General features: G+C 47.3%; 1 protein-coding gene across 2 annotated transcripts in view; it reads right to left on the minus strand.

The window, feature by feature from the left end:
* Positions 1–14545, minus strand: part of ASIC1 (acid sensing ion channel subunit 1) — a 177541-nt gene that overhangs the window by 68845 nt on the left and 94151 nt on the right. The window contains exon 6 of one of the 2 annotated variants that reach the window (XM_060270982.1): positions 14339–14367. The exons of the other annotated variant lie outside the window; for it this stretch is intronic. Coding sequence (XP_060126965.1) covers positions 14339–14367 — 29 coding nt within the window. The remainder of the gene's footprint in view (positions 1–14338; positions 14368–14545) is intronic. 2 annotated transcript variants of the gene reach the window in all.

Raw genomic sequence — 14545 nt, forward strand, 5'->3', positions numbered from 1 at the left:
ATGAAAATAGGGACGTCCTGTTCCATAATGACAATTTTACTACTGTATTTATACCCTATACATCTTACTGGGTTGTCCCAGCCACTCTGGGAGCCTTCCAAAATATATTAAAACATAGTAAAACATTATTCATTAAAGGAAAAACTTCCCTATACAGGATTGCCTTCAGATAGCTTGGGAGTCAGATAATTCCATACGCTCCAACATTTCTCCAGTGAAAATAGGGATGTCCTAAGGAACCCAGGTGGTGCTGTGGTTAAACCACTGAGCCTAGGGCTTGCTGATCAGAAGGTCAGCGGTTCGAATCCCTGTGACGGGGTGAGCTCCCGTTGCTGGGTTCCAGCTCCTGCCAACCTAGCAGTTCGAAAGCACATCAAAATGCAAGTAGATAAATAGGAACCGCTACAGCGGGAAGGTAAACGGTGTTTCCATGTGCTGCTCTGGTTTGCCAGAAGCGGCTTTGTCATGCTGGCCACATGACCTGGAAGCTATACGCCAGCTCCCTCGGCCAATAATGCGAGATGAGTGCGCAACCCCAGAGTCGGTCATGACTGGACCTAATGGTCAGGGGTCCCTTTACACCTTAAGGAAAAGTGGGACATTCCAGGATCAAATCAGAAACCAGGATGGCTTCTCTAAATCAGGGACGTCCCTGGAAAGCAGGGGCACTTGGGGGGGGGAATGTTGTATTCTGGTGGAAAAGAGCACAGGGCTGTGACTATAACACTCTGGGCGGCTTCCAAGAAATACCAAAATACATTAAAATATCACAGATTAAAAACTTCCCTAAACAGGGCTGCCTTTAGGTGTCTTCTAAATGTCAGGTAGTTGTTTATCGCCTTGACCTCCGATGGGAGGGCGTTCCACAGGGCAGGCGCCACTACCGAAAAGGCCCTCTGCCTGGTTCCCTGTAGCTTTGCTTCTCGCAGTGAGGGAACCGCCAGAAGGCCCTCGGCGCTGGACCTCAGTGTCCGGGGCAGAGCGATGGGCGTGGAGACGCTCCTTCAGGTATACTGGACCGAGGCCGTTTAGGGCTATAAAGGTCAGCACCAACACTTTGAATTGTGTTCAGAGGCATATAGATGTGTCTGTGTCTCTCTCTGTCTCTCTAGATATCATGAAGGATGCAAGCTGTAAAATCTAACCACCGGACCCAATTAAACCTCATATAATCATATTATTTGCTATAGGCCGGATGGAACTAAGAAGAAATATACAAAGTATACATTCCACTGATAGTGGGGATCTCCTTTTCAGTCAAAGTGGACTAAACAACCTCTCTCTTGCTCTATCTCAAAATACTAGTAGAGCTCAGAATTGTCCAATGAAGCTGATTGGTGGGAAATTTGGAACAGTCAAAAAGTCTTTGTGAGCTGGGATAGCCCAGTTGGTATAGATTGAGACTCTTAAGCTCAGGGTTGTGGGTTTGAACTCCACACTGGGCAAAAGATTCCTGAACTGCAGGGGGTTGGACTAGATGACCCTCATGGTCCCTTCCAATTCTGCAATTCTATGATTCGCCTGAACACAGGAGGTGTAAAACCTGTGGCAGAGGCAATGCACCTAAGCCTTGTCCCTGATGTCCCGGAACAGATGGGTTAATCTTCATGTTTTTGTGAAATTAGCATGAAGCCCTGAAGGGTTTTTTTTGGTGTTTTTTTAAACCAACAACATCCAACTGAACATGCTTTGAAATCCATTATTGAATGGGAATCCCAGATTTTTCAAGGTTTCCAATGGCAAAGGTTTCCAATTGCAATTCCATTTCTAAGAGAGTCCGAACCAGTGGCTCTGAGTTACAAGAAAGGAGATTCTGGCTAAACATCAGGAAGAACTTTCTTGTTTGACAACAAGTAAAGGATGAAATGGATATTAAAGATGATGTGGTTACAGGAGGGAATGATTGACATATGTTTGCAACAGGAGCCGGAAACCTGAATTTTTTAAAAAATCAGGAAATTAAATTAAAGAATTTTGGTTTGATTTGTAACCATCTGGAAAACCAATAAAAATAATTTGAAAAAAGGAAGAACTTTCTGACAACTAATAGCTGTTCGATGGTGGAACTGGTCTCCCTCGAATGCTTGTGGACTCTCCTTCCTTGGAGGTTTTTAAGCCGAGGTTGGATGGCCACCTGCCATGGATGCTGAGATTACTGCATTCCAGTGGGTTGGATTAGGACTAGATGGCCCTTGGGGTCCCTTCCAACTCTACGAATTGTAGGAATGTTCAGGGTGGCAGGAGAGGATGTATTATTTATTAATATCCTCCCTAACTTGAGCTAGCAAGTTCCTTTAGTTAGCAGAGTTACATTCCCCCTTTTACATGCATAGCAGATAGCTCGTTGCAGGCCCGTGTGAGCCTCTCACTATTATACAATTCAATCTGTCTCAGATTGCATTGTACGTTCCTGGTAAATTCCCTTTAATCCCTCTTAAAAGAATGAAGACACAAGGATCTTATTTAAAGTCAATAAAAGACGTTTACTCACATCACTTCACAGCTGGATCCCTGAAGGCAGTATTATGTGTACATGTGGATCTACCCCATATGGGGGAATAATCCCAGCGCTTCTGCTAGCTGAGAGCTAGCAGAGCAGTCCTAGCGAAAAGCTGTTCAAACGAAGAAAGAAGTCAAAAAGAAGGAAGGGAAAAAGAAGGAAGGGTGCTGCATCACTCATCCTTTTGTTATCTGGACAGGTTAGGTCATGCCTACCTTCTATCACATGCAAAAGGAAGGATGCTCCAGCCAGGAGCAACAGGAAGTTTTTGACTGGCTGGACCAGGGGTCAGCAACCTTTTTCAGCCATAGGCTGGTCCACCGTCCCTCAGACCATGTGGTGGGCCGGACTGTGTGTTGAAAAAAGTTATGAACGAATTCCTATGCCCCACAAATAACCCAGAGATGCATTTTAAATAAGAAGGAAGCATTCTACTCATGTAAAAACACGCTGATTCCCGGACTTGACTGCCTCTCATGGATCACATCCCACACAATTCTATCCCAGCCAGGGAAGGGCACTCAGGGTGTAGATCAGGCCTATTTAAGGGTGTGGCCCAGGGAGAGTTCAGAGGACCAGGCAGAGATGCATGGAGGGACACATTTGGCCCCAGGGTTTAAGGTTTCCCATCCCTGGTGCAGGGCCGGCTCTAAGGCTAGGCTGGGTGGCACAATGCGCCAGGGCGCCGGGCCGCCAGTGGGGCGCCGCGCTGCTGTGCCTGCGGCGCCCACCAGATAGCCGCGCTGTGAAACGGGGCGGGGGGGGATAGGGCGCCAGAGGGATCTTGGCACCGTGGCGCCAAGACAGAAGACCATGCTGAATAAAGGACCTGCTTGTGAGATTTGGGGTTGCCCTTGGAATGCTGGGCAGCAGCGGAGGCAGAGCTCTTTGACCCATAACTGTATGGATCAGTTTGTTTCTCCTCCTTGTTTCATCCTCTCTGTACTCTCGCCCTCCCCACCCTGCACACACACACACACACACACACACACACACACACACACAAAATCAACCCCTACCCCCAAAAAACACCCCGTGTTGATATCTGCCTTTCACGCCTGGCTAATCCTAAAAGCTCTGCCCTGAGACCGGAACATTTTAATAAGGTCAGCACCAAAAGCATGGCTGCACCTGCCAATGATTCAGTAAGGTTGATTCAACCCTGGTCTCTGGTTTCTGCTCTTCTCGGTACGCTGTAGCTCTAGTGCACCTTTCTGTTACAACGCTATTTCCCCACATCCAGCCTTTCCATCGGGACCACCCCATTTTTCAAGAGCAAACAGCAGCAGCAGCAGCAGCACATGTCTTCCTCTGCTCAATTTTGCACATTCTCGTTCGTTTAAGATGTGCAAACTTCGCAGCTTTTAAAAAGAAGTTGAAATTCAAGCTGTTATTGTTTTGAACCATGTTTGCATCTCACCCTCCTTGCAAAGAGCTCAGAGCACCATACCTGGAGGCAATTGATCTGATTCTCACCAGAACCCTTCTCAGGCAAAGCTAGACTGAGAGAGACTGACTGGCTCATGGTACAACAGTTCAACACAGCTAATGTTATGGAAAGCAACTGAAAGCAATTCCTTTCTGATTTTGGTATGCTACACACAGAGATCAAACCTATCCATTCTGAAGGAAATCAGCCCTGAGTGCTCACTGGAAGGACAGATCCTGAAGCTGAGGCTCCAATACTTTGGCCACTTCATGAGAAGAGAAGACTCCTGGAAAAGACCCTGGTGTTGGGAAAGATGGAGGCCACAAGGAGAAGGGGATGACAGAGGACGAGATGGTTGGACAGTGTTCTTGAAGCTACGGACATGAGTTTGACCAAACTGCGGGAGGCAGTGGAAGACAGGAGTGCCTGGCGTGCTCTGGTCCATGGGGTCACGAAGAGTTGGACATGACTAAATGCCTAAACGACAACACCACACATAGAGAGATGGCAGAAGCCTACCAATTTGTTGTCAGACAGTTGCGGGGAAAACTTGAGGTCTTTTAAAAAGGCACACACAAAACCACCACAAGCTGATCCAGAAATGTGGTGAACTGAAGACTGGAAATGAGAAACCGAGAGAAACAGAAATCGACAGATTCATCGACTCCTACTAGCAAATTTAACACTAACTCAATCAATCATATTGCCTTTCCCTGCTTGCTTTGGGGTTACTCTCTTCCTTTGAACAAAAATTTAAGCACAGCATGTAGTATACCTTCATTCAATTGAAGTTCCTTCTCCACCTTATGTAAACGCACAGAAACAAGTTCAATCTTCCCCACCCCGCAAAGTTGAATCACTACAATGAGTGGAGGGGACTCTTGATGTCAAAGGAAGCAAGTCAGCCAGCCTAGGGAAGCTTTGACTGCAATCCATAAAAGTTAACTTCCCACTGGTCCAAACCCTTAAGTGTCCATTCATCTGAACAAAATGCTGTCAGTACACTTTCACAGTGAGCTCACCTCGACAGCTATTTTTTGTTAGTGAAGCACACCTGTCTTATTGATTCAGATGGAATACCCTCCAACATTTCTCTGATGAAAATAAGGATATCCTATTCTATTTTTAATTATTATTATAGTCATACCTTGGTTTAAGTATGCTTCGGTTCGAGTACTTTCAGTTTAAGTACTCCAAGGACCTGTCTGGAACGGATTAGTTCACTTTCCATTACTTTCAATGGGAAAGATCACTTCAGGTTAAGTACGCTTCAGGTTAAGTACGGACTTCTGGAACCAATTACAGTCATACCTCGGGTTAAGTACACTTCAGGTTGAGTACTCCATGGACCCGTCTGGAATGGATTAATCCACTTTCTGTTACTTTCAGTGGGAAAATTCGCTTCAGGTTAAGTATGCTTCAGGTTAAGTTCAGACTTCCGGAACCAATTGTGTACTTAAACTGAGGTACCACTGTATTATTATTATTATTATTATTATTATTACTACTACTACTATTCCCCACCCTTCTGACTGGGTTGCCCCAACCACTCTGGGCAGCTTCCAACAAAAATAAAACCAAAACGAAACAAAAAGAAATAAAATAAAACTTCCCTATACAGGACTGTTTTAAGATGTCTTCTAAATGTTCTATAGTTCTCTCCTTGGCTTGTGGGTTGCATAACCTCCATAACCTCCAACATTTCTCCGATGAAAATAAGGACATCCTAAGAAAAAGGTGGACATTCTGGGATCATATCAGAAACTGGGACAGCTTCTGTAAATCCAGCACTGTCCCGGGAAAACAGGGACACTTGGAGGGTCTGCAATTGCCCTTGACTATAGAATAATGCTCCCAACATGAGCAGACCTCATTTTGTTTTTTCCCCCAATTCAAAAGCAACAGCATGTGGCCCCTTTGATTTGGGACCTGAAATAAGTGAAAAGGAGGCTTTTCCTTGTAGGATGCTAGCATGGTCTGCAACTGAGAGACAAAGCAGCTCCACTCACTACACAGCTTAGCCCCAGTCGGTTTATCGGCCAGCACCTGCCATCCATTGCTACAGAGTTTAATAAAAAGGCCCATTAAAGTGAGTAATGCACTAAGTGGACTTCATTACGAGATGCGCGCTTCCCCATTGTTCTAGATTATTTCATATCAGAGCGGCCTTATCTCCACTCAGAATGCTTCCATTTAAGCCCCATTCATCTTTCAGATTCTCCTTCTGTTGCTCCCTTTGGCTCTGCCCAGGCTCCTTGCCCTCTTCCACCCTGCCTCCGTTTGTGCTCTCCTATTGTGTTGTGGTGCACGCAAAAAAGGATGGGGGGGAATGCCTGCAACTCTTTGTCACAGCAGCAAGCACATCAACCAGGATTCCTGAATTGTGTGACCCCAGGAAAACGTCACCACCACCAACATAGCAACGGCCCATTTATTTATTCCTTGAGGTTCCTGTGGAGTTGGGGACAACGGGAGGCGTTTTGGCACCTCGGGTGAAATTTTAAAAACACCCCCCCCAACTCCATTCCATTGTTTCCTGAATTAGATTTTGGAACTAAAACACTGGTGGGACCTGTGATGCATTGAGCACCACATGTGCACAATGTAGAGGTGGGTGGCGTTGTGTTCTAAACCACTGAGCCTCTTGGGCTTGCTGATTGGAAGGCTGGCAGTTCGAATCCCCGCGACGGTGGTGAGCTCCCATTGTTCTGTCCCAGCTCCTGCCAACCTAGCAGTTTGAAAGCACACCACTGCAAGTAGATAAATTCCGGGGCGGAATTTATAGAGCGCATCACTAGCATTCAGATCACTTCACCTGCATTTGCCTCAGTCATGTTCATAACAACCCTGCAAGGGAGGCCAAGAGTATTATCCCCATATAATCCAGGCATCCCCAAACTGCGGCCCTCCAGATGTTTTGGCCTACAACTCCCATGATCCTTAGCTAACAGGACCAGTGGTTGGGGAAGATGGGAATTGTAGTCCAAAACATCTGGAGGGCCGAAGTTTGGGGGTGTCTGATATAATCCCTCGCTCCAGAGCCAAAGTCCTCCGTGGGAACTGTTGCCTGGCGACTGGAAGCTTCCACCAAGGAAGACTTGGCTCCACCCTGGGCCAAGAGAGCCCCAGCTCTTAGCCTCCTATACCTTACAGGCATGTCCAAAGTCCGTTTTGGGGGCCTAATCTAGCCCGCTGGTTGGTTTAATCCAGGCCCTGTGGCAGTTTATTTCCTGGGGTAAAATGCTAAAAAAAAAACCCTCAACAACTCCAACTCTAAAAAAAGCTCAGCAACTTCAATCCTAAAAAAAGGTCGGTCCTTTGGTCGGCCCCCACGGCCCTTCACTTCATCAAATCTGGCCCTCTTCGAAAAAAGTTTGGACACCACTGCAAGAGATCCCCAACGGGCCTGCTATCTACTACACCTTGCAATGTGGGAAGCACACTGAGTGCCCCAGTTGCAAAGCCTGATGCAGAAGAGCTGCTGATCCTCGGTGGAGAAAGCAGGAAGGGAAATGCTGGCAGCCTGGTGTGCGGCTGGTGCCACTATCTAATGCCTGCTTTCTGTAAGGAGTTGGGGGGGTGGGAAAGGTGGCAAGGAGAGTTAACAAAAGCTACTGGCAAAGGATCCGTTAGAACCAGCTGGGCCTTCCCAAATTCACCCCACAGAGAAGCCACAGCAGCTGCAGCCGACCAGGCCAAGGAAGTAAAAAAAAAAAGTCAGGCTGCCACCATTGTCAAGCGCCTGGAGTTTTGTATCCTGGGCTCAAGCTACCATTCACTCAGCCCTATGCCTCCACCTCTTAGTCTCGCTTCCCCACCCATGAAACTGAAAATTAAGACTGTCAAAACACTGTTACATAAACACGGTATATAAATAATGTCCGCCCATCTCCACACTATGCTGTAAAAAACACCAACCTAATTCTGCTACCAGAAAAGGGTGCGCAGATCAAACAAGCCCATTTGCGTAAAACCTTCAGACTGCCTTTTTCAGAAACTGCCCTTTTCTATTTGCAAAGGAGGAGGGCTAGGCTGGAAAGGTGGAAAGAAAGGGATGTGTGCATTAATCCGAGAGCAGTTGTTGTGCAATGATAAAAGCACACAGAGGGCTGCACATAGAGGAAACCAAATTCTGGCCTCTGACCACAAGAAATTCTTTCCCTCCTCACTGTGATTCGACCCTTTCCATTTAGCTCCAAAATCATGAGGACTAGTGTTTTGTTTTGTTTTTTTTAAAAAAGCGAAGTTGAAATTCAAGATTTGGACATAGGAAAACAAGACTCTGCTGGAGATGCACAGTGCACAGTCTCCGGCATAAAGATCTACACTCCGTGCCTATCAATCACTGAAATGAATTGAGGACCACGAGCCAAGACAGGCTTTCTTATAAGTGGTGCAAAAAAGCCAGAACCAAAGTCAAGGATCTTAATGCGGAATGCTAGGGACCACGAGGAGGAGAGCAATACTGTGGCAAACCTGCGCCGCCCCAGCACTGCAGCACTAATACCATGTTATCTGTCGTCTGCAGCTTCCTGAGCTAAAAATCACTCACTGCTCCAGGCCTTTGTTAAACTCCCTAGGAGCAAATTCCCTGCAATGTTCAATGGGAATCCTGCTGGTGTCGGGGAATAATAAGTAGATGTGCAAGGGAAACTTGAGGCAGCGAAGGTTCTGGCGAACAGCCCCTGCCTCAGATCGGGCAAACAACATGGGTAGGAAGCAATTGCAAAAGGGAAATCTAGGCTCTCGGAAATGGCACGGTTCTGTGCTTTATAGTGCGCAGTCTCAAGGTGCAGATTCATGAGGACTGGCTTGATCAGAGACACGGAGAGAACAGAGTCCGTGTGGTATAACAGGGTGGCTAGGGTGTCAAAAGAGGCTACGCTATGCAAATTGCTATTCAGCTACAAGGGCTTCCTGGAAAACACTTCGGCTATTCACTATCAGACCCTCCAAGTGTCCCTATTCTCCAGGGACAGCCCCAGATTTACAGAAGCCGCCCCGGTTTCTGATTTGATCCCTGAATGTGCCGATTTTCCTTACGACATCCCTATTTTCATCAGAGAAAAGTTGGAGGATATGGAGTTATGTGACCCTCCCCCCCAAGCCAAGGAGATGAGTAACTATAGAACCTTTAGAAGACATTGGAAGCCTGCTCTGTACATTTTTAAAAAAAGTTTAATGCCTTATTATGCTTTTATATATATTGGAAGCTGCCCAGGGTGGCTGGAATAACAACAACAACAACAACAACAACAATGGAATAAGGTAAAGGTAAAGGGACCCCTGACCATTAGGTCCAGTTGTGACCGACTCTGGGATTTTGCACTCATCTCGCATTATTGGCCGAGGGAGCCGGCATATAGCTTCCAGATCATGTGGCCAGCATGACAAAGCCACTTCTGGCAAACCAGAGCAGCACACGGAAACGCCGTTTACCTTCCCGCTGTAGCGGTTCCTATTTATCTACTTGCACTTTGACATGCTTTCGAACTGCTAGGTTGGCAGGAGCTGGGACCAAGCAACGGGAGCTCACCCCGTCATAGGGATTCGAACCGCCGACCTTCTGATCACCAAGCCCTAGGCTCAGTGGTTTAACCCACAGCGCCACCTGGGAATAGGACATCCCTATTTTCATCACAAAAATGTTGGAGAGCATGGTCACGATCGCTCAGCCTAACCCACCTCGTTCTGGGTGTGCTGATAGGTCTCTGAAAGGGTAGAAACATCTGAAACAAATAAAAGTAAATGAGCTCCTTGGAGGAAAGGTAGGATGCAAATGCAGTAATTAAAACTCAAATCCTCCCCTCTTACATAACCCTTGCACAAGGTTGCTGTCACCACATAAAGCTGTTATAAGTGCTGGGAACTCGCCCAATGCATATGCTGCTTTTGTGCAGTAGGTCTGCTGCTAGCCCCCTGCCACTTGTTGCCAGCCCAAACATGCTGAAGAAGGATCAATATGGCATCTGGTAAATCTTTGTCTAACGAACCTTTAACAGTGTCAATAAACAAGAGGGCCAGGTTTGATCCCGACAACATTGTTCCCTTGGACTCTCAAGAGCTTTTGATCAAAGGTCCACTAAAGACTCCCGAGTAGGCTGAGCTGTGGCAGGATAAGAGGCAGGGGTGGCCATCGTAGGCAGGTAGCCGTGCTTACTGGGAGAGAGCAGTAACAGGTAGCACAGAGCAAGAATAAATGAACAGTCCTTACAATGGAGGGGTGTTGAAAGTATTGTCGGGAAGTGTCACAGCTCAGCTAGCATGTGATTCACGTGTAGTCTCGTTATTCAAACTGCAAAAGCCGTCCTCCTCTGAACACGTTCCAGCTTCTCAATATCCTTCCCAAATTGTGATGCCCAGAACCAGACAGTCTTCTAAGTGGTTTGACCAAGGCAGAATAGAGTGGTACTATTCCTTCCCTAAAGGAGTGGTACTATTCCCTAATAGAGTGGTGCTATTCCTTCCCTAAAGAAGGCTGATCGCCGAAGAATTGATGCTTTTGAATTATGGTGCTGGAGGAGACTCTTGAGAGTCCCATGGATTGCAAGAAGATCAAACTTATCCATTCTAAAGGAAATCAGCCCTGAGTGCTCACTGGAAGGACAGATCCTGAAGCTGAGGCCCCAATACTTTGGCCACCTCATGAGAAGAGAAGACTCCCTGGAAAAGACCCTGATATTGGGAAAGATGGAGGGCACAAAGAGAAGGGGACGACAGAGGACGAGATGGCTGGACAGTGTTCTTGAAGCTACAAACATGAGTTTGACCAAACTGCGGGAGGCAGTGCAAAACAGGAGTGCCTGGCGTGCTCTGGTCAATGGGGTCACGAAGAGTCGGACACGACTAAACAACTAAACAACAACAACATTCCTTCCCTTTATCTGGACACTATACAGTCGTACCTTGGATCCCGAACGCCTTGGTACTCGGACGTTTTGGCTCCCGAACGCCACAAACTCGAAAGTGAGTCTTCCGGTTTGCGAATGTTCTATGGAACCCTAACGTCTGACCGGGCTTCCGCGGCTCCCGATTGGCTGCAGGAGCTTCCTGCAGCCAATCAGAAGCTGCAGTTTAGCTTCCAAACATTTTGGAAGTTGAACGGACTTTCGGAACAGATTCTGTTTGACTTCCAAGGTATGACTGTACTTCTGTTGATGCAGCCTAGAATGGCATTAGCTTTTTGTAGCTGCTGCATCACACCGTGGACTCATGTTAAGCTTGTGGTCCATCAAGACCCATCAAATCTTGATACTATTGCTTTGCAAAAAATAAAAATGGTTTGTAGGCCATGGTATGTAGGTAAGCCTTTCTTAACTGGACCGTACTCCTGAACCAACATGGTCTTCCTTTAGTGCCAGAATGATCCTGGCCCTGTGCCATTAAATTAAGAGTCTCCGATGCGACTGCTGCCCAAATGGACACAGCATAAAAAGGCTGGCAAGTTCAGCCAAGGCAGAGGAAGACAATTAAATGTGCACTTTCTTCCCTGCCCACCTGTCAGGCATGATAAACATCACCCACTGTGCCTCTCGGCTATGACTGGGTGGGTGCTCACCTGCAACAGAGACATTAGGAAGGAGGGACTCCAAGGCTTCATCTTGCACATGCATATGCTGGAGAAACTCCGGGAAGACAAAAGCATTCACCCTGCATGCTAGGAGGGGAAAGAATTTCCGAGAAGTTCCCCAGCTCCTAGTAAAGCAGGGCATAAGGGTGGGATTAAGCAGCATGCTGGAAGTGTGCTTTGAGGATGTAAGGGTACTTGGGGGGTGGGAATTGCTGAATTCCTATGAAATATACCAGGGAACTCTCCCCTCCCTGTCTCTCTGCTGCTGCTGCAGCACCCACTTAAATCTCTGTAAAAAAGCAGAAGCTATCACTAAGCAAGGGAACCACAGGGATGGGACGCTGCTATAACAGGGAGCAAAACACCGGAGGTGATGGATGTGATTCAGGAAGGAAGAGGGCAGCCCCTGGGGTTTCACATGGCACAGCATCCCAGCAGGCTGGAGAGAGAGATGGGTAGGGGAAGAACACCTGCAGGCAGAGGCAGGATAAGAGGCTTCTGTGAAGGGACTCTGCCTATGAAACAGCAAGGGAATCTGGATCCCGTTAGCAGGAATCTCCCTCCCCAACCACTCCTCGAATTGGCAGCTTTTGGTCACTCTGTGTATATGTTCTGGTATTTATGCTATGGGAATGTGCAAAAGGCCAAGGAAGGCGGGGGGGGGGAGGGTTGGGGAGGACACAAACTCCTCTTCAAGGTTCTCTCTCAGTTTCCCATTTCTCCTGTAAGAAGCCGAAAGAAAGCCACACCTCTCCTGAAGGCAAGCAAAAATAAGTAAATAAAAAAATAGATCTGAATTCACGGACAGGGTCAGAAGAGGACTTGCAGAAAGGGTGCTGGACAGGGCAAGGAGACAAAGCTAATAAGGTTTCTAAAGATCTAGCTATAGAGAGATTCTAAAATGGATACACCTGCGATAAGTCATGCATGATGGTGCAGACATATTTACCCCATTTCTGCAAAATAAGGAGGGAGGGGGAAAGGTCACTCGCAGAAGGGGTTTAAACCAGGCATCCCCAAACTTTGGCCCTCCAGATGTTTTGGACTACAATTCCCATCTTCCCTGACCACTGGTCCTGTTAGCTAGGGATCATGGGAGTTGTAGGCCAAAACATCTGGAGGGCCGCAGCTTGGGGATGCCTGGTTTAAACCATCTCATTCTTTTCTCTAGACTTGGGGGGAACACCCAAAATGCTTCTTGATCCCACACAGTGACACCGCTTCCTTTTTCACATGTGGCTCTACCTCACACCTGCCTCAGTACTGCTTATTCTGGCTAGCAGAAATCCAGCAAGGTCTCAGGTACATAGATCTCTCCTTCCAGCCTCGCTTCCTGAGATCTGCTTAGCTCAGGCATCCCCAAACTGCAGCCCTCCAGATGTTTTGGCCTACAACTCCCACGATCCCTAGCTAACAGGACCAGTGGTTGGGGAAGATGGGAATTGTAATCCAAAACATCTGGAGGGCCGAAGTTTGGGGATGCCTGGCTTAGCCAAAGATGCCAGAGATACCCTGTTTCTCCGAAAACAAGACATACCCATAAAATAAGCAGGATTTCTAAGCATTTGCGCAATATAAGCCATATCCTGAAAATAAGACATAGTGATAGGTGCAGTTCTGGAGGGTGCCAAGGAAGAGGCTAGGCTGGACGTGTAATTAAAAATAAGACATCCCCTGAAAATAAGCCATAGTGTGTCTTCTTGAGGAAAAATAAATATAAGACAGTGTCTTATTTTTGGGGAAACACGGTAGACTGGAGAACTTCTACCTCTACTATGAACCACGATTTCTCTTTGTTTAGCAACGAGTCTTTCTTTCTCTCCCCCCCTTCCTCTTTCTGTTGGGTGTTATTCTCTCCTAAGCCAAATAAATACATGCAAATGGGGGTGAGTGCCCGAAAGAAAATTAGATTAGGATCTGGAATAAAATGATCCACCGGGGGAGGGGTGGGGACGGGGACAAGGGGGAGAACAGAAACAACACAGCAGCCTTCATGGCCTCTTGCAATCTTCAGAGCACAAAACTCGAAATACAATGTGACAATTGATTTGCTATGTAGTGACAGAAGGGTGTGTACCAGGCATCGCTTTGATCAGCAACTACTATCATAAGAGAGTCTTGCATTATCGAGCTGCCTCCACCACTCGCAACCCCCCCCCCCCCGCCCTAGACATTGGCACTCAGCTCCCTTTCTCGTGAGACCCCACAATTTGGTGAGGCTGTGGTGCCTCTGCTTCTCCCCCCCCCCCCAGTATAATTTCTGCTGTGATTGGCTCTTGTCTTACCTAAGAGCATCTCACTGGCAAGGAGGCAGATTGGGTTCGGGGTGGTGCTGGGCACCGCAGCCCGATTCTGCTTCTTGCACGGCGTGTTTGATGTGACAGTTTCTATAACTACATTATCCTTCTTGCCATGAACCTATTTACGCTGCTGTAATTGAAACCGTTTGTAATGCAGAGAGGTTTCGGGAGGGATTCATGCACAAAGCAGATGGGGAAGGGGGGGTGGGCACAAACCGCCCCCCCCCAACCTAAGAGCCTAGCCTGGGTAGCAGAGGTAGTATAACCAACAGTTTGGAACTGATAATTCCTGATCTGGTGTGATTATTCCACACCAGTACATTTATTCAAACACCAACAGTTATCCAAACATCATCATCATCATCATCATTTTAATAAACTGAAATACCCACAGAAGAGATGCGATTGCTGTGGGTTTTTTCCTCTTCCACCAGCACTATTTGCAATTGTTCCCTGGGTTTGTGTGCAGACAAGATGCAAGCCAGTGGTTTGACGAGCAGAACATTCGCAGCTTGCTTTCTTGCTGGGCTCGCTGGAGCTTGTTCTGCACCCCTCCTGCTTCTCCTATCTAATATAATCTAATCTCATCTCATCTCACCTAGACATTTAGAATATACACAGCAGCCGTGGCCGTCTTCCAATCTCTAGCACGGCACAGCATCAAGCCTCCTTTGCCATGCTTTGATCCTTGTGCCAGAGCATGGCACCACCGGTAAGCACGGGGCTGGGTCCTGCATTGAGTGAGG

Source organism: Zootoca vivipara, chromosome 2, assembly GCF_963506605.1.
Source record: "Zootoca vivipara chromosome 2, rZooViv1.1, whole genome shotgun sequence".
Taxonomy (NCBI): domain Eukaryota; kingdom Metazoa; phylum Chordata; class Lepidosauria; order Squamata; family Lacertidae; genus Zootoca; species Zootoca vivipara.